A 24,839-nucleotide genomic window follows, 5' to 3' on the forward strand; every position below is an offset into this window, starting at 1 on the left:
TGCCTTCAGCCCACAGGTTCTCTGGCTGAGGCCCTCTTTAGGTGTTGTTAAAAGTGGAGAACTCCTTTAGCAGATTCTAGGTCTGTATTATAAAGGGTCCTCGAATCAAGGCGGGGAATTGAGAGTCCGCCTGCTGGGCAGGCTGTATTCCTGAGGTGAATGTCAGTTCTGAAATATAGCATGTGCCATATCGCGGGATGTCTCCGCTGTACACAAGTAACAAGCACATATTCACATTCCCCACAAAATATGGAGTTCAGGGATACCAAGTATTACTATTATAACTGGTTCTATGATGGGGTAACACCATAACTTTACCTGGGTACATCTTAGAGTTATGTTTGTCCTATGTAAACGTCCAGTGAATTCTGAGTGACACGGTGATGTAATTTTTACGTCCGTAAGATGCATGGGCTCTCTTAAAAAGGTAAAAATCATATCTCAGATTCATGTTGCAGTCTGGGAAACCTTGGTGCCGGACTGTCTGCAGCAAGCCAGCTTACAGACCCTTATAGCAGCGACACCAAATGTCTCCCCCCCAGGTGCAGTCTTCACACCTAGCTGTGATATCTCTTCAGGAAGGGAAGCTCTTTTGTCAACCATAGGAAGCCAGCTGTAATTGCGTTATCTGCTGGGCATCTATTGACTGACTTGAACAAAAGGACTATGTTCTTCTCTGGGTACACAGAAGGACAGAAGGAGACGCTCTGAATAATCAAATTGTAGGTTCTGGGGCCTAGGGAAATAATTACTGTTTAATAGACCTACTGTTCAATACTGTTCAATAAGGCAGAGTAATATTGATAATATTGGGAGGACAGTTCAATATTCTCGCGGATCATCCGTGACACTGCCTAAAGTCCCACCAATTGCAATCATTTTCTCCCAAAGTACCTGCATTAGTAAAAGTACCCCAATAGCAGGAATATTACCCAGGACTTCCCCTTTTAGTAGTAATGCCTTTAATATTGTGCCTATAATAATAATGCCCCCACAATACCCTCAGTAGTAATAATGCTGCCACAGCACCCCCAGTAGAAATAAGGTCCAACTATAGTGCCCCCAGCAGTAACAAGGCGCCTCTATAAGACACCCCATAACAACCCTCAGTAGCAATAAATGTAGTATGATGCATCCAGTAGTTCCCCTGTGGTATACTGCACCTCCTGTAATAAAATGCACCTCTGTAGTCCTCCAAATAGTATAATGCCCCCCTGTAGGGATTTTATATATAATACCCTCCCTGCTGTAGTCCCCCACTTAGTATAATGCCCCCTAGGGGTTTTAAATGTAATACTCCCCCCTACAGTCCCCCACTTAGTATAATGCCCCCTAGAGGTTTTATATATAATGCTCTTCCCCTGTATTCCTCCACTCAGTATAATGCCCCTCTATGGGTTTTATATATAATGCTTCCTGCATTATATGGCGACCTTCTGCACCATTCTACTGCTCACAGGTTTCAGGTCTACATGCTTGAAGCCTATGAGACTGAATGGTGGGGGCAGGAACCATAGGCTCCTGTGCCCCGCCACAAAGTGTTGCCCCCTCAGAAGCAATTCGGCCGCTGCCTGAGGCGAGATGCTCATCTGTCCTCATGACAAAAGCGGCCCTGCTCGTGGCTGCAGTCATACTACAGTGATATGGTATGAAAATAGCTTTTTTTAACACTTTTTTTTTTATGGTGTTTATCAGACAGGGTGGATCATGTGATATATTTATAGAGCCGGTCATTACGGACGCATAATAGATAATAAGTGTGCTTTTGTTTTGTTTTTTCAGTTTTTTATTATAAAATAAGGAGAAAGGGGCATTTTTTTTCTTTTTTAAGTTATTAATTTTATGACTTTATTAATTTTATTAAAAACAGTTTTTTTTACTGTTTGTGTACTACAGTGAGTAGTACACTAAAAGGTTGCCTAGGAGACGCAGCCTGCAGCTGTAGGTCACGGACGAATCTAATTTCCCCTCGGAAACAGGGAAACAGACAAAGAGAGAGAGCGCACAATAGTGTAATATGTTCACCGGATGAGGATATCAAAGTGGGAAGTAACCAAACTCACCTTATGGAGTTGTGCTCCGGCAGGCACAACTCTACTGTAAGCTTTAATACAAAAAAGACTTTTGCACCAGGACTGCAGCCGCAGATTTTGTAATCTCTTGGATGGGATGTCCAGTCCCCCAAAAGAAAATCGTGGTAATGAAAAGAGGTTCTGCGTCGGCGCGAAATCACTTAGTGGAAGCAGTCTTATAGATGTGTTCTTTTATTCAGAAACAACGCGTTTCGGGGATCAAAGGCTCCCCTTCATCAGGTTACACAAACATATAATAGATATTGTGGCAAGAACATATTTATAGATAAATTCTTTCAAAAAAACCGCCAAAGGATGCACCTGGGTGACGCCCCTTGTGGGAGGAGCTATCCCCAGGTATCATCCAAACCATGTAGGTGTTCTTAACATAAACATACATAACATTATATAATATTAACATTAGATTGGAGTGACTAGCTGTATATAGTCTTGTGGCTTGGATCGCTTCTTTGTTTAGTTGAAATTCGCTGCCGATTACAAAAAAAACATAAAGGGTAAAGTGTAGTTCCCGGTCATGTGATCGCTAGTACAAGCGTCACATGACTCGGGAATCCGGAAGTGTTTGCTGCTTCAGCGCCGCTCATATCTAGCCGGGCGGAAGCAGCAGTGTTACGATCCCCCTGCCAGCGCATGCTCACAAGGACAATCTGAGCTGGCAGCCGGAATCCATAGCAGGGGGTGTCACATGATCGCATCATGCGGTCATGTGACCTGTCATCTTTCAGCACGGCATTGTGAATCAGTATGTTTACGGTGTCCATAGACACAGAGTTAGCGATCCATATTATCTGCATATTCAGTACTCATATAGAGAAGATATATATAAAAAGGAAACCTATATCTTAGGTCACACCATAATTTCTATAATTATAAGGCTAATTTTAACCCATTGTAAGCGCTCTGTATATGTTATATGGTGTACTTAACTAAAAAGAAGTAGTAGCCAGTGATTATAAAAATATCATAAAATTCTAATGACTCATATAAAATCAAAAGACATATTTGATAAATAAGGGGGGGGCAGTTTAAATCCATATGTATCTTAAGTGCAGACCGTAATGAATATTCATATATATAAAATATATAAAAAATATATATAAAAAAATATATAAAAAAAAAATATATATATATATATATATATATAAATACGAAAAATGGCGGCACTGACTCTGTATGGAGAAAAATGGGTGCACGATCCAAGGGAATAGACTTCTTACCCCAGTGGAGCCGAAACGTTTCGGCTCAGTGGAGCCGAAACGTTGCACCGCATGGTTGATTAAAGAACATTTTACCTTTTCAAGACTGGAGTGCCGTCCTTTTTCTGGATATATATATATATATATATATATATAAAAAATGTATAAATATGGAGATAAAAATGTATAAAAAAAATATATATATATAATAAAAAAAATTGTAATAGAAATTTTAATAAAGAAGTAATTAAAAAAAAAAAAAAAAAAAAAAAAAGGGAGAATTTTATATCAATTTCATACATTCCATCAAGGGATTGTTGTTTGTATCCTTTCTTTCTAGAGGTTTATTTCAAAGGCCTCATTGAGCCCGTACGGATTGAGGCTATTAAGTTTAAAAATCCAATACATCTCCCGACGTCTGATGTATTGGACGTCTGTTTGGAGATGTATTGGAATGAGTTCAATTGGTGTTATCATGAACCCTACAGTATTACCATCATGGTGTTCCGCCGCATGTCTAGAAACACTATGTTTCATGTATCTTTTCCGGATTTTTGAACGATGTGTATTAAAACGTTTGCGTAATTGTATCGTGCGGCCTACATATTGTAGGTGACAGGGGCACTCTAATATATAAATGACAAAGCTTGAGTTACAGGTCAGGTGATTTTGAATTTGGAATACTTCCCCAGTGCTCTTGCTATGGAAAGAAGATCGTTGATTGATGTTATTACAGCAGAGGCATCTTGAGTGACCACATTTGAAACTTCCTTTGGGGGCCTCAGTATCCAAATCATTGTTGGCGGAATATGTTATTGGTCTCATTTTGCTCGGAGCTAGAATGTATTTCAGAGTTTTAGCTCTTCTATATGTAAATTTAGGATTCTCCGGAATGATTTGGCTAAGTATGGGATCCCTTTTGAGGATATGCCAGTGTTTCCCCAATGTCTCCTTAATGGCGTTATGATTTTGGTTATAGGTTGTTATGAAATTATAACAGTACAAGTTGGGATCATTTTTATCCTCTACTTTTTGAGGTGGGGCTAGACTTTCTGATTGAGTCAGCTTATTTGCTTTTTCTCTGGCACCCACAATGATGTTACTAGGGTACTTTTTTTGGTTAAACCGGGATGTCAGAATGTTGCATTGTAAGTCGAAGTCTGAATCCAATGTGCAATTTCTGCGGATCCGTTTAAATTGGCTGAAGGGGACATTTGACTTCCACTTCCTGTAGTGTGTGCTACTGAAGTCAAGATAGCTATTGCTATCCACCTTTTTGAAGAAAGTACGTGTTTTAATTTCGTTATTCAAGATGAAGATCTCTAGATCCAAGAATTCAGTTTTTGTTTTGTCATATGTGCCTGTAAATTTAATTCCCCAATTATTGGCGTTTAAATGAGATAGAAATTCCTCTATTGTAGATAATTCGCCATCCCAGATGAAGATCAAATCATCGATGTATCTTTTAAAGTAAATGATGTTTTTATGCCAGAACTTAGTTTGGTATATGAAATGTTCTTCAAACCTACCCATAAACAGATTCGCAAAACTTGGCGCGAAACGCGTCCCCATCGCGGTGCCCCGTATCTGTTTATAGGTCTGGTCCTGAAAGGAGAATATATTGTGGGTGAGGATAAATTCAATCCCTTTGCTGATAAAATTTTTTTGCTCTAGGGGCATTTCTATGTCATTGTTTAAAAAGGTAGACACACATTCCAATCCTAGGTTGTGGGGTATGTTTGTATATAAAGCTGAGATATCTAGGGTTAGCCAATGGTAGTTTCCTTTCCACTTGATATTTTTTATGGATGTTATCAATGATGCGGAATCTTTGAGATGTGATTTCAGATTTTGAACATATTTCTGTAGATGTACATCAATATAGTGGGAAAGGTTTCTGGTCAGAGAGGACACCCCAGAGATTATCGGTCTACCGGGGGGGGTTTATTAGGGTCTTATGTATTTTGGGCAAATGGTAAAAGGTCGCTAGGGTAGCATCTTTTACCAAAATATATTCTTTTTCCTTTTTGTCCAAAATAGTTTCCGCTGATTTTATTAGTTTGTCAAATTCCTCTCTATATTGGTTGGAAGGGTCACTGTGTAGTAGTTTATAATAATTTGTGTCCGAGAGTATATTTAGGGCTTCTTTTAAATAGTCCTCTCTGTTCTGGATCACGATTCCACCCCCTTTGTCTGCACTTTTTATCATAATATTTGTATTAGATTGTAAGTTTTTAAGAGCTACTCTCTCGTGTGGTCTGAGATTGTGTTCTTCGCGTTTTTTACGTTTTTTATGGCCGGGCGGGAGGGCCCCCTGGTTTATTTGTCTGAAATCGTTTGATACTAAAGAGTAGAAGCTATCTAAAAAATTGCCTTTGTGATGAATGGGGTAAAAGTTAGATGGTGGTCTGAGGCCTGATGGAATAGCTTTCTGGTCGGGCCCTTCCGCAGTTGGAGCGGTTCCTGATAGTCCCTGGGATGTTTTTGTTGCTATGTTTTCCTGCATTTTGAAATGTCTCTTTAAGGTCAGTTTTTTAATAAATCGGTTTAAATCTAAGAACAGATCAAACTCATTTATTTTGCTTGTGGGACAGAATGACAGTCCCTTTGATAGCACTGCGATTTCAGCTTTCTTAAGCGTATATGACGAAAGGTTGAAGATACCCAAGGATTTTTCGGTATTGGTTATTTTCTCTGAGTCATGTTCAGTGTTTATATTTTTCTTTTTACTTTTGTTCTTGCCTGCTCTGCAACCTCTTCTGGGTTTTTTCTTTTTGTGGGTTTCCAGCCTAGTGGGTGAAAAAAATGTGTAATATTTACTGTTTTTGGACTTTTCAGTATAGGGTATGCTGCTGTGGGGTGTATGAGAGGTGGTAATGCTAAAAAAGAAGGACCTGCTATGGAGAGGTCTTCTATGGATTGTGGATCAAATTGTGTGGTATTTTGAGGTGGGTCTTTGTTCTGAAGCACCAGATCCGATTGATTTGGGGTAGGAGTAGTACAATCTGAATTCACAGTACATGCTGGGGGTGTACCGGTATGCACCGTTAGAAGCGAATCAGCTTCCACGTCTGAAGGGGTGGACGGAGTGGAAAATCTAGACTGAGGTGGGGTAGTGGATTGTGGGTGAGTGGAAAAGATGGTGGGGGGGAGATTGAGTGGTCCACATTCTTCCATGATATTTTTAGGAAATATAATCGATGGGGACGTGATTGAGATTGTATTATTGGAGAGGGAGACTGAATTTAGTTTGCTGGGCGTAAGTAGGGGAGTATGGAACTCTAGTTTGGAAGAATCTGATTTTGAGATAGGAGTCCCTCTAATACAGTTTAAGTTATCAATGGATCTACTACAAAGGAGATTGTTGATGGGAAGTCTATCTTTGGTGTATGATTCAGTGTTCTTCCCATATGATGCGATTGTGGGATTCCGCAGTTCCCTATATGGGTATCTGGGTGCAGTTCTAGATTGAGGATTTTTATGGCTCTGATTAGGCTTATTTCTATATATATGGTTATTCCTATAAACATGATTCTTACGAGGTTTGTAGTCTTGTTGCTTATGTTGAGTAGTGTGTGTGGTGGGGCCTCCCTCATCCGCAATAGTGCTAGTCGCCTCAGTGTTATAAATGGCCGATGTGTTGTCATGCGATGTTTTTTGGAGGGGATATTTTTTCCAAAATTTTATATTGTTGGAGGCAAAATCGCATTGCTAGTTTGCCACTCTTCTTATTTAAAGTTTCTTTTTCAAAAGTGAGGATTCTTGTGGTAATTAGACGGTCAAACTTTGGGAAGTTAGCGTTTGATCTATACTTAGACAATTCTAGATAGCAGCTGGATATCTTAGTCCCTAGGTCTAAATAGAGGGACCTCCTTTTTTCAATCAGTCTGGTCATGAGGCCTCTTGCACAGTCAAGTAGATACAAGTCCCATTCTGCGTCAAAAGTCAAATCATCTTTGAAGCAGTTGTCAAACCGTAGTCTGAGGCCACGGGGGACAATTTTTTCTTGTATATAGATTTCGAGAAATGTAGCATCCAGATGGTGTTGTATTTCATCAGTAGTAAGCTTTTCAAGTTTGTAAAAAAGATTAAGTAATAGTTTTTCATCAATAGTACTTGCGTTTTCAGCCTCACATGTCATTACACTGGGGTCCACTGGATTCCTAGTATATTGGGATATTAGGCGTTCACGTTGTTCGATTCTGTTCTGGATGTAGTCCATATTTTCTTTAGGTTGATTGTAGTCTCCTTGAGATCTGCTTGGTAGGTCCTATGTGCTGCTCTCACAGTCTGGAGTATCCAGAAAACGGAAATGTAGGTCACGGACGAATCTAATTTCCCCTCGGAAACAGGGAAACAGACAAAGAGAGAGAGCGCACAATAGTGTAATATGTTCACCGGATGAGGATATCAAAGTGGGAAGTAACCAAACTCACCTTATGGAGTTGTGCTCCGGCAGGCACAACTCTACTGTAAGCTTTAATACAAAAAAGACTTTTGCACCAGGACTGCAGCCGCAGATTTTGTAATCTCTTGGATGGGATGTCCAGTCCCCCAAAAGAAAATCGTGGTAATGAAAAGAGGTTCTGCGTCGGCGCGAAATCACTTAGTGGAAGCAGTCTTATAGATGTGTTCTTCTTTTATTCAGAAACAACGCGTTTCGGGGATCAAAGGCTCCCCTTCATCAGGTTACACAAACATATAATAGATATTGTGGCAAGAACATATTTATAGATAAATTCTTTCAAAAAAAACGCCAAAGGATGCACCTGGGTGACGCCCCTTGTGGGAGGAGCTATCCCCAGGTATCATCCAAACCATGTAGGTGTTCTTAACATAAACATACATAACATTATATAATATTAACATTAGATTGGAGTGACTAGCAGCCTGAAGCTGGATCTCCTCAGCACCCATAGAAGGCAGGTCCTGATGCCGTGCAAGGTATTGGGCAGCCTCTGCACGGCATCGGGCTGCCTTCTGACACATCGAATCCCCGCAACAGCAGCGCGGGGACTCGATGCTCTCCCTCACCCGATACAAACCCTTTCTATGTCGCGGTCAGCGCGGACTGCGGCATAGAAGGGGTTAATCCACCGACATCGGCTTTTACAGCGATGCCGGCAGATACAGCAGGGGCCCAGCTACCATGGACTGCCGGGCCCCTGCAGTGATCGCACGCGCACCACTCCGTGCCCGCCCGATCGCAATGACGTACTATTACGCCAAATTGCGGACACAGTGGCTTCCATGATGTAATAGTACATCATGTGTCAGGAAGGGGTTAAATACCTAATCTAGCTCTAGGATTGGGCGTTCAGCCAGGAACCTGATTGGCTTAACTGGTGGGCATAGCAACCCTCCCAGCACAGCCTTGCACAGAACTTTGGTTGGGTAAACTCCTCACATTAAATGTGTCTGAATTCTGGTCTAATTTTAGCTAAAACCTGGTGTACATGCTTTGCACTCCATTAATTATATGTTTTAGACACTTGCCGTGCCTCAATAGACAAGGGGTATTGGTTTAAAAGGATTGGGTGTGGCTCAAACATGCGCCAACATTTTTGGCACAAACTAAACCAATCACTAGGTGGTATAATGTATCTATCAAAAGGCACCACGTATATCATACAGCATGAGTCACTGTGATAATTCTGGTGCATCCTTATATTACCAGGTCTAAATGTACACTGTCTAGATATCAGACAGGATTAGTAAATCTGATCTCAGATTGGTATACAGTGGTCTCTCAAGTTACAATATTAATTGGTTCCAGGATGACCATTGTATGTTAAAACCATTGTAACTTGAGTAATCGGTTCCAAAGCCCCAAAATGTCATCCAAGATAAGAGAAAATGAAGATTTAAGAAAAATAAGCAGATAACTAAGTCAGATAAAACAAGTCCTTACATATAGCAGTCAGGAATAGCTACTAACTGGCAACTTATCCAGCTATTTTACCAGAGAACCGGCCTTGATTGGTTGGATCTGGGTCTGAGACATTGTATGTTGAGTCTAGTTTCAACTTAGGATGGGGTCAGAAAAGACCATTGTATGTTGAAAATATTGTATCCTGAGGCCATTGTATCTTGAGGGATCACTGTATAACTGTCAACTGCCTCTAACACACTGTATAACCATTATACCATACTATATTATTTAAGCAATTAGTCAAGTTCCAGAAACAAAGTATATAAATTGATCTTTTATTTGACAGGTCCACTAATATTTGCACACGTTGGTGATAAAATTAAGATTATATTTAAAAACAAGGCAAGTAGACCATATTCAATCTATGCACATGGTGTTAAACTGGAAAATATTGATGTGAAGGCAACAGAACCTGGTAAGTTAACTTTTTACACTAAATGGTCTAAGTGGTCTTTCACCCACAAGAAATACTGCTCAGAATGGTGTGAAATAATAAGAGCAATGATCCCCACTCCCGTTCTGATGTGTTCTAGGTCTTATGCCAGTCTCTGTACTTCTTGCTCCCTCTTGACATGGACATGTGTCACTGCAGTGACCTGCTACAGCCATGGATTGGCTCCAGTCGAGAAGGATCAGGAAGTACAGCGAATGGCATCGAACCCACATAGAAAGCATTTCAACAATGGGAGTGGCGAGGGATCAGTAGGACAAATATCACATCTTCTATTATTTAAGGCAAGTGCCATTAAAACACACTTACCTGAATAAATTATTGACAACAGTTACCAATGGAATAAAATGGCAGAACCATTATTAAGGGGTTGCATACAATAAATAATACAATTAAATACATTTAAGTATAATTAAATGTATAATTATAATATAAATAACCAATGGTATATTAAAATCAATATTCCAGACTTTGTCCACCCTCTAATATGGTGACCAATCACCCACTAATGTGTAACTGTGACAAAAAGGGGAGAGAGGGTGGGACCATGCTTTCAGTCTTAAAGTCACTTTAAATGGGCACCAGCTTTATGTATAGGTGAAATTCCCACCACTGGACTATGTTAACTAATAAGATGGCTCAATTAGACCTGTACAAGCCACTAGAAAAAGAAAAAAAAACACAAACCTGTGCCTGCTGGACATTGCTGGCCCAGGGAAAGCACTATATATATTTTTGGGAATAACTGTAGGGCCCCACAATATTCATGCTAGTGGCCCTAATCATTGTAGGTGGTTTAAACAATTTAAGTGGCTGGACGACCACTTTAAAGAGAATACATATAGATACTGTATGTAATTACTATTTGTGTGTGATATCATCTAATTATGTATATTTCATACAGGAAAAATTACAACGTACATATGGAAAATCCCTAAAAGGTCTGGACCCAATAGAGATGAAAATTGTCTGACCTGGGCTTATTACTCAGCAGTTGATCCAATAAAGGTAAACCTTGCATCCATTTTAATAGGTTTTAACCAGGGCTACCTTGGTGTTGTATTCACTACTGCCCAGTTCAACCATACTCTCCATTGTAGTATTTCTCAACCTTTCCCATCCTGCCCTAAAAATACAATCTGCAGTGGTCCCAGGAGTGCACCATCACAATTAGATGGTCCTCTTCTGATGACATCTGGCTCTTCCCAGCACCACTGGAGCCACAATGGATAAATGTCAATCAGACAACCTCATTAGTAACACTGTAATGAAGCAGTTGTAAAATAAAAACTAAGTTTAAAAAATATAAAACTGCCAAACAGTACTCTTTAACCATTTTACTCAGACTTGGACTGGCCCACAGGGAAGCAGGTGAATCCCCCAGTGAAGTCAATAAACACCTCAAACCACCACAACTATCTATAATAAGGGTCTAGTCAAATATAATGTATGAATAATGTATTATGAAATATACTATGTTTTATACTTTATATGTATGTTATCATTGAGACAGGGTTATTAGTTTGCTTTGTAGGTTTCTAGAATCCCCCAGTGGACCCTTAGCCATGATGGGCCCCTAGCCTCCCATCTCCTACACAAGTGGCATATGGCACAGCTCACTGACTGTACAACATACAGATAACAGTGTAAAACATCTCAGCTAGCATCTGAATCCATAAAAATCTAGGCAACTTTATTTTAACAAACTACTCAGTATTATTTAAGATGCATGAGGTATTTGAGATGGCTTCTTGGCAAAGAAGAGGTCATCCAGTATCTTCTTTCCCTTCTCGAAGTCAATCTGGGTTGTCCTCATAATCAATCATTTTGCTGTATCTTGCTGCTTCCTTTCCCTGTGTGAGCATGTATTCCTGGCTCACATAGCTAAGAGGCAAGGGCAGGATACTAACAGGGTCTCCGGGACAGATCAGCGTAAGGCACAAGCTAGGCAGTGGCCTACTACTGAAAAAATTTGTTCGAGTTTTAGGGTGATATTTGCATATAGCTGTATAATGGGCCCCCCAGAATGTATTGTACTAGTCGACTCTCGGCACCCCAGTCCAACGCTAATTTTATTCAATTAAACTGACAAAGGACAACCAAAGTCCAAAGGTCCAGGACAACCTGTAATAAACATGCAATAACAAAAGCGGTACTAGTGAAGTATATATGAATCTATTGTCCATCCTAATACGTATTAAATGTTATTTGCAAGGGTTGGTTGGATCGAGAATTTGGCACATATGCATTGGGGCTTGGGCCCAGATCTTTTCAGACCCTAGCAAAACCACTGCAGTTCAATGAGATGCTGGCAAAGCGAATGGAATTTTTCAGATATTGTTGACAGCAAACCCGCACAGCTTCACGGGGGAAGGGTGAATGGGAACTTTGTATGTTGCTGGCAGCCATTCCAAGGAAACTTAATTCACTTTGCTGGCATCTTGGTAAAGTACATGTGCAGCATCTGGGCCGCAGGAGTGTGGGTGGCCGGATGGGTGTAGTAGTTGTCGCCCTTACAGTTTTGAATCTAATTGGGCCAACGTGCAGTGGCTGGAAGGGCGCACCAGTTCTTCCCTTCTAGGCACAGTTTGGTTCTTGATGTCTTTCTGTCTGATTGAGGTCCAAGTGCCGTTGGTGTTGATGGTTTTACGGTGTGAGGCAAAGTCCCTGTTTTCGTGCAATGATGAGGAGGCAGTTATGCAGCAGAACAGTTTCTTTACTGAATAATTCAAATGCAAACAGTTCAGGACAGTTACTTGCAATGGACAGTTTCCTCAGCTGCACAGGTAATAAAAGGTGTCTTGAAGTAATCTTTCTTGCTCTGCACTTTGCTAACTAACTTGTACCTTAGCTTCTAGATGTGGGGTTTAATTCTTTACTTTAAGCAATATCTCTCAAACAATAAGGGTGCTCCCCTCTGTGGCAGGCAAACACTTCTGCTACATTATTTGAACAGGCTGCTAATCCACTCTTCCACCTTGGGATGTGGAAAACTACACAGGTGCGCCAAACTTTGCTTTGGTGTACTCAGACATGGGATGCTTCTCCTGAACACAAGTGCCATATTGTCAAGTAAGTCCTTTGTAAGACTGGTCACCTCTACAGGTCTTTCTCACTTCTCTTGCTTCTGGTCCACTTTAGAGATGTTATGGCTCTATCCTGGCTGGATCCAAGTCCAGGATGAGCTGGCCTGTCAGCTTTAGACTAGCTTAGACTACACTCAACTCAGACTGATTAACTTAAAGGGGTGTCCCATCTCATACCATGGGGTATATAGTGTGAGTTATTTTCATTGATGCCTTTCTGAGAAACATTCATTAAAAAAGGTCCTCTTCAATTGTATGAGGGTTGTTGGTCTGTGAAAATGGACAAAATAGGGTATTTCATAATTTTTTGACAGACATTGTTCATGACCATCAAAAAAAAAAATGAAAAATGCAGTGTTAATAACCGCATAGGCTACATTTGTTCTTAAAACATCAGTAAAAAAAAATGCCCATCACATGGCCATTTTTGACTGTCATGTGAATGTAGCCTAAGTAGTGTGGGTGTCACAATATTTTTCTCCATACATTGATGATTTCGCAAAATTCTGAGTAGAATACTTTCCTATTATTTTTATTATTGTCATGGTCTTACCTTCTGCTGTTCTCCTTCGTTTGACATGTGCTGGCGGCCATCTTGGTTTCTGGGTTTCTTGTAGCCTCCCACCCTGCGGCTTCTCCTTCCCACTGGGAGGAGCTGGATGCCTAGCTCATATATATAGGAGGTCTGTGGCTTCAGTTCCTTGCTTGGTCCTCCTGTGTGCACATGCTTCTAAGACTGCTGCTGCTTCTGGTTCCTGATCCTGGCCTCGTCTGACTACCCCGCTGGTTCCTGATCCTGGCTTCGTCTGACTACCCTTCTGGTTCCTGATCCTGGCTTCATCTGACTACCCCTCTGGTTCCTGACCCCTGGCTTCGCAAGACCCTGCTCCGGTTTAGCCATCCGTTTGGACTTTTGCTTACAGCTTGATTTGCAATAAAGCCTTCTTATTTCCACGTATCTCTTGTTGTACGTCTGGTTCATGGTTCCTTGACATTAGGACCAAGCCATGAATTCTGACGGTACAGGGCCATCCTCGCTACCTACGCTGGTTGCCAGACTTGATCAGCAGGATCACCTGTTGGGTCGGTTCGCTGTGGCGTTGCAAACCCTGCTTGAACGCACGGCTCATTTCGCTTCCGTTGCCGATGGGTCGGTTGTCGCTCCTGGGCCCGCTCCTACTGCCGCTCCGGTTGTTGCGCCAGAGTCTACCCCGACACCTGTTGCTGCGCCTGCGGTGTCTCGGGGTATGACCGGTTCTGCCCCCCTTCCACAGCGCTTTGGGGGAGAGCCAACTCAGTGCCGAGGTTTCCTTAACCAGGTGGGCATTTATTTCGAGTTGCTGCCACATGCCTTTCCTACTGAGAGATCAAAGGTGGGCTTCTTGATCTCGCTGCTCTCGGACAAGGCCTTGGCCTGGGCCAGCCCTTTATGGGAGAACAACAATCCGGTGGTTGCCGAGTTTTCCGGTTTTGTTGCTTCTCTTCGGAAGGTATTCGATGTGCCGGCTCGTGCTGCCTTTGCTGCGAAGCTCCTTATGTCCATCAGACAGGGTTCACGATCCGTAGCTGAATACGCCATTGAGTTTCGTACCCTGGCAGCAGAGGTGGGCTGGAATAATGAGGCTCTGGTCGCTGCTTTCTCTCATGGTCTCTCGGATGCCTTGAAGGATGAGGTTGCAGCTAAGGACCTACCAGTGGAGCTCGAGTCTCTTATTTCTTTCCTGATTTTGATTGACACCAGACTCAGGGAGAGACCTTCCTTTAAGGAGAGCCTGCGGAGGTCTTCTAACAGATTGGCGCCTACGTTTGCTGTCCCACCCGTGCCTCCCTCTCCTCCCACGCCTCCTGGGGATGACTTGTCTGGGGGTGAACCCATGCAGCTGGGGTTTGCTCGCCTGTCCGAGGGGGAGAGGGTACTCCGGAGACGCGAGGGCCGATGCATGTACTGTGGTCTCGGTGGGCATTTTCGGTTGGCATGTCCGAACCGTCCGGGAAACGCTCGCACCTGAGATCCTGTCGGGGGCAGATCTTGGGTGGAGTCTCCTCGTCCCCGGTTTCCCGTGTTGACAAACCACTGATCACTGTTGTCCTCTCCTGGGTCGGGGGCTCGGTGACGACCCAGGCGTTGGTGGACTCTGGTGCTGGTGGTTTGTTCATTGATAGTGTGTTCGCTGCCGCCAATTCCATTCCTCTGCAGCCTCGAGGTTCCCCACTGGCTCTTGAGGCGATAGACGGCAGACCCCTTCTGCCGCCACACGTGACTCATGAGACCCTTCCAGTGGGGATAGCCATTGGTGCCGTTCACAGAGAGTCAGTCTGTCTCCAGGTTATTTCGTCTCCACACTACTCGGTGGTCTTGGGGTACCCCTGGCTCCAGAAGCATAATCCGACTTTCGATTGGAGATCGGCCGAGATCCTCTCGTGGTCACCGCAGTGTGGGGCTAGTTGCATCCATGGGCCTGTCAAGTTGCTGTGTACTTCCTCGGACTCTCTGTTGCCTCCTGAATACGAAGAGTACCGGGATGTATTCGATAAGGTGCGCGCGGTTGCCCTACCTCCGCACCGCCCATACGATTGTGCCATAGAGTTACAATCTGGTGCCATTCCTCCTCGTGGCAAGGTCTATCCACTGTCGGTAGCGGAGAATGAGGCCATGGAGGAGTACGTGAGGGAGGCGCTTTCACGCGGACACATCCGCAAATCCTCGTCCCCGGCAGGGGCTGGATTTTTCTTTGTGAAAAAGAAGGGCGGTGAGTTGAGGCCTTGCATCGATTACAGGGGTCTCAATCGCATCACGATCAAGAACGCTTACCCGATACCCTTGATTTCCGAGCTGTTCGATCGCCTCAAAGGGGCCACGGTCTTTACCAAACTTGACCTGAGGGCGGCATATAACCTGGTAAGGATCAAGGCGGGCGATGAGTGGAAGACCGCGTTTAACACCAGGACCGGTCATTATGAATCCTTGGTTATGCCCTTTGGGTTGTGCAATGCGCCCGCAGTCTTCCAGGAATTCATCAACGATGTTTTCCGTGACCTGTTGCAGCAGTGTGTGGTGGTCTATTTGGATGACATCTTGGTATATTCTGAATCCATGGAGGCCCACATTATGGATGTCAGACGAGTGTTGCAACGGTTACGAGAGAACAGGCTGTTCGGTAAGCTTGAGAAATGCGAATTTCACCGATCCCAGGTAACCTTCTTAGGTTACATCATTTCCGCTGAGGGGTTCTCCATGGATCCTGAGAAGGTTTCGGCTGTCTTACAGTGGCCCCAGCCCAGTGGTCTTCGTGCTCTGCAGCGCTTTTTGGGCTTCGCCAATTATTATCGGAAGTTCATCAGGGACTTTTCTATGCTAGCCAAGCCTCTCACGGATCTGACCAGGAAGGGCAGTAATTTCCAGGTCTGGCCGCTCAAGGCCATCCGAGCTTTTGAGGCTCTAAAGTCCTCCTTTGTGTCGGCTCCGATTCTGTCGCATCCCAACCCTGGGTTGCCCTTTGTCCTCGAGGTGGATGCGTCTGAGACGGGAGTAGGCGCCCTTCTGTCTCAGCGTAGAACACCAGAGGGTCCTCTGCTTCCTTGTGGGTTTTACTCCCGGAAACTGTCTTCCGCGGAGTGCAACTATCAGATTGGTGACAGGGAGTTATTGGCCATCGTGCAGGCCCTTAAAGAATGGAGGCACTTGCTCGAGGGTTCGGTGGTTCCGGTTCTCATCCTGACGGACCACAAGAATCTGACCTACCTTTCTGAGGCCAAGAGATTGACACCACGTCAGGCCAGATGGGCTCTGTTCTTGTCACGTTTTAATTACGTGGTCTCCTACCTACCCGGTTCCAAGAACATCAGAGCGGATGCCTTATCACGGCAGTACTCCGAGCTGTCCGGGGAGGAGTCGATTCCGACTTCGGTCATACCTCCGAATCAGATCCTGGCCGCCATTCGCACCAGCCTGACCTCTCCCCTGGGTGAGCAGATTTTGGCGGCTCAATCTGGTGCTCCCTCTGGGAGACCCAACGGCAGATGTTTTGTGCCTGAGGAGTTGCGCACTCGGTTGTTGCGAACCTACCATAACTCCAAGGCCGCGGGGCATCCTGGAAAGAATCAGCTGTCCTGGGCTGTTTCACGTCTGTTCTGGTGGCCTTCTCTACGTTCCGACATCGCCGCATATGTAGCGGCATGCTCCGTTTGTGCCCAGAGTAAGTCCCCTCGGCACCTTCCGTTGGGCCTTTTGCAACCCATAGCCACCGGGGAGCGCCCATGGTCACACCTGGGGATGGATTTCATTGTGGACCTCCCTGCATCCCGAGGCCATACGGTCATTCTCATGATTGTGGATCGGTTTTCCAAAATGTGCCACTGTGTTCCTCTCAAGAAGTTACCCTCTGCACAAGAGTTGGCCACGATTTTCGCCAGGGAGGTCTTCCGGTTGCACGGTTTGCCCAAGGAGATTGTGTTGGATCGGGGGAGTCAGTTTGTGTCCAGGTTCTGGCGCGCCTTTTGCTCCCAGTTGGGGATTCATCTCTCTTTCTCCTCGGCCTACCACCCTCAGTCCAATGGGGCCGCAGAACGATCCAATCAGGCCTTGGAGCAATTCCTTCGTTGCTATGTCTCCGATCACCAAGACAATTGGGTTGACCTCCTGCCTTGGGCTGAGTTTGCCAGGAACACGGCGGTGAACTCTTCCTCTGGGACGTCTCCCTTCATGGCCAATTATGGGTTCCAACCTGCCGTGTTACCGGAGGTATTCTCTCCCCAGGATATTCCGGCGGTGGAGGATCACCTTTCCGTCCTACGTGCTTCTTGGGTACAGATCCAGAGGTCCCTTGAGGTATCTGCGCAGCGCCAGAGACTCCAGGCTGATCGCAGACGAGCGCCCGCTCCTTCCTACCAGGTCGGAGACCGTGTATGGTTGTCCACCCGCAACCTCAACCTTCGAGTGCCCACTCCCAAGCTGGCGCCTCGCTTTGTTGGTCCCTTCCGAGTGCTTCGCAGGGTAAACCCGGTAGCCTATGCCCTTGCGCTTCCTCCCGGCATGCGGATCTCCAACGTGTTTCATGTCTCCCTGTTGAAGCCATTGGTGTGTAATCGTTTCACTTCCTCGGTTCCTCGGCCTCGTCCGGTCCAAGTGGGCAATCGTGAGGAGTATGAGGTGAGCAATATCCTGGACTCACGCCTGGTCCGCGGTCGGTTGCAGTTTTTGGTCCATTGGCGTGGTTATGGTCCAGAGGAGCGTTCCTGGGTTCCCTCCGCAGATGTCCATGCTCCTGCCTTGCTCCGAGCCTTCCACGCACGCTTCCCTCAGAAACCGTTCCTTACTCCGCAGAGGAGGGGCCCTTGAGGGGGAGGTACTGTCATGGTCTTACCTTCTGCTGTTCTCCTTCGTTTGACATGTGCTGGCGGCCATCTTGGTTTCTGGGTTTCTTGTAGCCTCCCACCCTGCGGCTTCTCCTTCCCACTGGGAGGAGCTGGATGCCTAGCTCATATATATAGGAGGTCTGTGGCTTCAGTTCCTTGCTTGGTCCTCCTGTGTGCACATGCTTCTAAGACTGCTGCTGCTTCTGGTTCCTGATCCTGGCCTCGTCTGACTACCCCGCTGGTTCCTGATCCTGGCTTCGTCTGACTACCCTTCTGGTTCCTGATCCTGGCTTCGTCTGACTACCCCTCTGGTTCCTGACCCCTGGCTTCGCAAGACCCTGCTCCGGTTTAGCCATCCGTTTGGACTTTTGCTTACAGCTTGATTTGCAATAAAGCCTTCTTATTTCCACGTATCTCTTGTTGTACGTCTGGTTCATGGTTCCTTGACAATTATGTATTGTAAGTTATAATCTATTAATTAATTAAAAAGCACTGGCAAGCAGGATAACCCCATTAATTCAGGCTTACTGTCTGGAAGGGTTGATCAGTTATGGCATTCCTAAGAGAAAAGTATTTTATTCTTTAGAGGCCTGAGGGGGTGGGCTATAGCCCCTTGGTGCACATCAACTCCTGAGTTTTCCAATGCTGATCATTCCCCCTCCCCTTGATGACAGGTCCAGGCATAAGCATTCTCTTGCCTGGCCTTGCAAATGTGTGCTCAGTTTCTGTGCATGTGCACTAGCCAGCAGGATTAACCCTACTAATTCAGGCATACTGCCTAGTAGGGTTGATCAGTTATGGCATTCCCGAGGGAAACGTCTTTTATTCCTCAGAGGCCTGAGGGCTGGGCCATTCCCCCTCCCCTTGACCGACAGGGCCAAGCATTCTCTTGCCTGGCCTTGCAAATGTGTGTTCAGTTTCTGAGCATGTGTAGTACATCTGCTTTAGTTAACCCCAGTTACATGACGTGTTAAAGCCATTCTTTACAAATACTTATGACTATTTCACTAGCTGTTATTACTCACCAGAAAATGACCCACCAGACTGTTGGCTCCAGGTGTGTAAATACGTTCTCTCTCTTCAATCTTTCCTCTGGACAATCTGTACTTTATTACAACAAAGGGGCCATTTATTATATTGATTTATTGTTTACAGCAGAATATGCCATGCAATGTGTTGAGATCATTGTGTTCCCTCTTAGGACGCTTTCAGTGGATTGGTTGGGCCGCTTGTGATTTGCAAGAAATTCTTCCTTCCAATTAGCTTGTACAAGAAAACAATCTTGCGATTTGCTCTTCTTTTTATGGTGTTTGATGAAAATGAATCCTGGTATCTAGAAGAAAATATTAAAACATATTCTCTGCATCCAGAGGAAGTGAAGAAAGACGATGAAGACTTTATTGAAAGCAACAAGATGCATGGTATGTTACTGTCCTAATACAGTGTGGTCAGTACAGTCTCCCTACCCTTCATTTCAATTGATTACATGACTTATATTTCAGGTATTAATGGTAAACTGTATGGAAACTTACATGGCCTTACTATGCACGTTGGTGACCACGTAAACTGGCACCTTATTGGCCTTGGGAATGAAGTGGATATACACACAGTGCATTTTCATGCACACAGCTTTAAATACGTGGTAATTTTTTTTTTAATTATATACGTTCCTATGTTTTAAATATGCCTTTATTTTTATGCTATAAACAATATCAGGTCAAGCATGATAAAATCATTTCCACTCGGGGTAGACTAAACCGTTGGAACCGTTTGTAAAGCCTTTAAACACGATGTGTGTTAGTGGCCCAGCACAGTCCTGTCAACAGTCCCAGCAAGGGGCCCCAGGATAGTCCAACATAAGTAAATCTTCATAGTATATTATTTCAGTAATGCATCTGCAGCATGTGTGCTCCAAAAACATATCCCAAAGAAAACAACAACAAAATATATACAGTATAAGATTTGTTTACTCTCATACACTTTGCTGGTACCATATTTCAATGATGTTTTTCAACACGAAAATCCACACAGAAAATCGTGCATAATCCACATCATGTGCAGGCGGCCTAAAAGTTTATTGTTGCCCGTACTGCTCATGTATCCATGTTGCCTCAACAGCTATATGTGTGCCTTGTTAAAAAAGGCAAGCGGGCTGGTGTACGTGGAAGCATTACCAGACCTTGCCAGAATCAACATGGTTTTCTGGCCACTAGATTGACAGAGGAGGTATCAAGCATCAACACTGGGCTCTGCATACTGGCAGGTACTGTGGGGCTGTGCTTTGTGCCTGAACCATGAGAGATGGTGGCACCAGAAGGTTAAAAGGTGTAGAAAATGGTCTAAAGGTAAGCCAGCAAGGAAGCTGTCTTACATTTAGACTGGCTCTGGATACGCCGACGTTATGTAGAGGCTGGCAGCTCTTGATAACTTTACAGGCCAGATATAGGGGTTATTAAGACCAGCGTCTAAGGCTACCTTCATACCAGCATTTTTGCTAGATCCATCATGGATCAGCAAAAATGCTTCCATCATGATAATACAACCGTCTGCATCCATTTGTATTATCTCTAAAATGGCGGATCAGTCTCTAAAACCATTGTAAGTCAGTGGGGGACCGATCCGTTTTCTTTTGAGTCCGAGAAAACAGATCTGCCACCAGATGATCTCAATAGCGGAAAGGGAAAGCGCAGATGTGAATGTAGCCTAAAATGCTGGTCTTAATAAATGACCCCCATGGTCTGAAGCAGGGTCTACCAACCATAGTACTGATGTCCTTATATGTGGCTGAGACCATTCTGTTTGGACCCTGCAAACTCAAGGGCCCGGGTGAAACCATAATCTCTGTGCCACCTATAAGTATGCACCTGAGCAAAGGAGTCATACATTAAAAGATCCTTATACGTTAGTCTCAATGAGAGCATATGGAAATAAAACACGAACATATGTCTTCCAAAGAAAAGAAATGACTACGTGGTCTATTACCTACATGAATATATCACTCATCAACCACTAATTCTGACAATTCTCACTTTTAGCAGAGTGATGTTTATAAATCAGATGTATTCGATCTTTTCCCGGGAACATTTCAGACAGTTGATATGATTGCAAAGAACCCAGGAACATGGCTGCTTCATTGTCATGTGACTGACCACATACATGGTGGAATGGAGGCTGTGTACACAGTATTGGAAAGTAAGTGATCATCATCTTGGTTGGGTATGTTCAGCTTGGTCACCTCAGCTGTGGTAGTGTCCAGTAGTTGCAGATATGATATCCTTGTAATGCAGACATCTCATGTTTGGGGTACAGCATATTACTTTTGTAAAGCTGCTTACTGACTGATAAACTGCTACCGTCAAACCACATTTATTACAGTCTTAAAGGGCCAATCATACATCTTACTTGGCTAAAACTGACTTTAGCCATATGTGAAAGTGGAGTGAGCTGTCAGAGTAATGATAAATCTGGCCCTTAGTGTCTTAGAACCTTTTTCCATCTTGTATGGCAAAAGGGTGTGGCTTATTATCTTTTGGGAGACACCTATGTCATTTCCCATCAAAAAATTACTTGCTGGTTGAATAAAAGTAACTTTAAGTCAAAATTTGCCAAGGGTATGAATAATTATGGGCAGCACTGTAGATTTATCATTGAAACTTTTTTTTTAAGTCACAATCTGACTCCAGGAGGAGGGTGGAGCAGGAAAACTGGAGGAGCTTCTCTCAAATAACTGACATTTGATAAATGTGGCATAACGTACTCAACACAGACTCAAGCAAAACTGACTTTAAATATTTCCCTCATGATAAATTTCCCCCTAAGTTCCCCTGAAATCTCCTTCTGGAGTGAGATTTGAATTTTTTTGGACTCAATGATAAATCTGGAGTGAAACTCTTTAACATGGCTAATCACACCCACTTTTCCACCCATATTACAAAACTGGAGTGAGTGGTGTAAAACTGCAAAAAGACGTAAAATTTTGCGCAAGTGAGTAAAATGCTGCAAACTTTTGCACAAGCGCGTAAACTTTGCGCAAGGCAGTGCAAAAACATTGCAAAAGCCCTATTTTGCCACTTTTTGACGCCAGAATTCTGGAGTGAAGGTGTGATAAATCAGGGCCTTAGGCCTCCTGCACACGAACATAGGTGTTCCGTTCCGTGCATTGGGGACCGCAATTTGCGGTCCTCAATACATGGAGAACCTTTGTGCGGCCTCCGGGACGGATGCAGACCCATTCAACTTGAATGGGTCTGTGATCTGCCCGTTCCGCAAAAAGCTAGAGCAAGTTATATATTTTTGCGGAAAGGAAATACGGAACGGAACCCCACAGAAGCACTCCGTAGTGCTTCCGTAGGGTTCCGTTCCGTTCCGCACTGTTCCGCATTTCCAGATTTGCGGACCCTTTTAAGTCAATGGGTCCGTATCTGTGATGTGGAATGCACATGGAACGGTGTCCGTTTATTGCGGATCCGCATATGCGGTCTGCAATATGGAAAAGGAACACCTACGTTCGTGTTCAGGAGGCCTTAGACTGTATTAGTAAATGTATCCCATCAGCTACTACCAAAAGGCTATTTTGTGGTGTCTTTTTTCATCCTTCAATGTTATTGAGGTAGGAAATCGGAGCTATTCCATGCACTGGAAAAATCCCAAGTGGCAGGTGAGCTGAAGTTCCTTACTGTTTGTGTGTGAAGGAACCCCTAGGCCTTGTGCACACTGCCATATTATAGAACTATTGTTCCATATTATTTAGATGTTCTCCTCTAGAAGTGGGGAGAATACAGTGCTGCACGAGGGAACCATTTGGCTGCAAATAGATTGCCTACACCTCAATCATATGGGCCCGTGTGGGCCCTTTGTGCCACTGTACAGGCTCCATGAAGTAGGAGTTCAAGGGATTGATATAGCCGACATATCCTCAGGATGGGTCATTAATATCCCATTGGTAAGGATCCAACATCCTGCTCCCCACACCAGTGCAGGGACTAGCTCTTGAATGAAGCAAGAAGCACAGCTCTGTTCAAATTGAGGCTGCAGTAACCCAGCATGGCCACTACACTTTGAATGGTGCTGTGCTTCTGTTCCATTCAAAGCGCTAGTCCCAGCACCGGAGGCCGCAAGAAACAGCTCTTCGTAGGGAAGCAGAGTGTCGAGCCCTCACTGACCGGATATTGATCACCTATCCTGAGAGTAGGTCATATATATAAATAAATAAAAAACTCTTGGGATGTCACTTTAGGTTTAATTTTGCACAATGGTTTGAAGTTGGCAAGGACATAATGTTGCTGCGAGAACATAACTTAATTACTGCAAGGAATCCAAAACCAGTGTGATCGCATAACATAACAGATGCACATATCATATTTCTTTGATGTGATCTTGGCGTTATTAATACGCACTCTTCTTATATTCCTATACAGAACAAGATACTTTACTTCATAAACTTATTAATCGACTTCGTGGAGCCTCTACGCTTGCAAAAAAGGACACAGCTTGAGCAAATTTGAAGGACAAATATATAATCGTCATATCAAATATTGCTAGTTGTGAAAAAACACATTAAAAGTCATCTTTCATAATTCTCAGAGCAAATTGTGTTGCTGTGTTTTTATGGACGGCGTGCAAAAAGATTTTTGTCAACCACACGAGTGAATAAGCAACATTAGAAGTTATATACATCTTATAAGACTGCCCATCCAATTTTGCCCTTACAGAATAGAGAAGAGTCGGAGACAAGTATGAAGCCAATTATTAAATAATAGCATTTCCCTATGCGCTTAATACGCAGAAAATGCACAAAAGAAAAAACCTCCCTTCATCTCCTCCATTACCTTATTTCTAATACTTCTGTGTGTGGATAGACATATACTGAACTGACTGATTGCGACTGTATTGTTGGTACAATAATTTAACACTTAGACACAGTTTTAATTTTGCCCAGGGTCATACTTAGTGTAAAACCGGCCCTGCAAACTAAACACCGTATGCAATAAATAGGTACATTGTCTGGGCAGTCTATGCATTATTTATCAGGCTGTTTTATGCCTCCATTTATCTGGGTACCATGTAGCATTCTTCTTGTGCATTGTTTGTCCGATAAAACCCAAGGTGAACGATGACTTTGCTTATCTGGGCAACAAGAGATGATATTTCACCATAATATTTATCCTGGCACATTACGTACACGCAGTGGCAAACATAGAGACGTAAGGGCCCCATAGCAAGGATCAAGCCAGGCCCCCCACACAGGACCCTTGGGCCATTTTTCCACTGCCTCATTTGCTAAAAGTTGTTCCTTTAGGCCTCATGCACACGACAGTATTTTTTCACGGTCCGCAAAACGGGGTTCCGTTGTTCCGTGATCCGTGTCCGTTTTTTCTTCCGTGTGTCTTCCTTGATTTTTGGAGGATCACCAGACCAGAAAAGTGAAAAAAAAAATCTAAGTCAAGTTTGCCTTGCAAATGATAGAAAAAAAAACGGACACGCATCACGGACGAGGATGAAAATCTTGTGTGCATCCGTGTTTTTTCACAGACCCATTGACTTGAATGGGTCCGCGAACCGTTGTCCGTGAAAAAAATAGGACAGGTCTTATTTTTTTTACGGACTGAAAACACGGATCACGGACGCGGATGACAAACGGTGCATTATCCGAGTTTTCAACGGACCCATTGAAAGTCAATTCGGTCCGCAGAAAATCACAGAAAACGGAACAACGGACACGGAACA

The 24,839-nt window shown here is 43.9% G+C and overlaps 1 protein-coding gene across 1 annotated transcript in view; it reads left to right on the top strand.

Moving 5' to 3' along the window:
* LOC122934275 (ceruloplasmin) overlaps positions 1–23,697 on the top strand; it is a 74,251-nt gene extending 50,554 nt beyond the window's left edge. Inside the window, exons 14-19 of the mRNA XM_044289621.1 lie at positions 9,508–9,636; positions 10,577–10,680; positions 19,315–19,534; positions 19,616–19,755; positions 21,149–21,305; positions 23,531–23,697. Of these exons, the coding sequence (XP_044145556.1) occupies positions 9,508–9,636; positions 10,577–10,680; positions 19,315–19,534; positions 19,616–19,755; positions 21,149–21,305; positions 23,531–23,607 (827 nt within the window). The 3' untranslated portion in view covers positions 23,608–23,697. The remainder of the gene's footprint in view (positions 1–9,507; positions 9,637–10,576; positions 10,681–19,314; positions 19,535–19,615; positions 19,756–21,148; positions 21,306–23,530) is intronic.
* Positions 23,698–24,839: the final 1,142 nt, after the last annotated feature.

The sequence above is a fragment of the Bufo gargarizans genome, chromosome 4 (genome assembly GCF_014858855.1).
Source record: "Bufo gargarizans isolate SCDJY-AF-19 chromosome 4, ASM1485885v1, whole genome shotgun sequence".
NCBI lineage: Eukaryota > Metazoa > Chordata > Amphibia > Anura > Bufonidae > Bufo > Bufo gargarizans.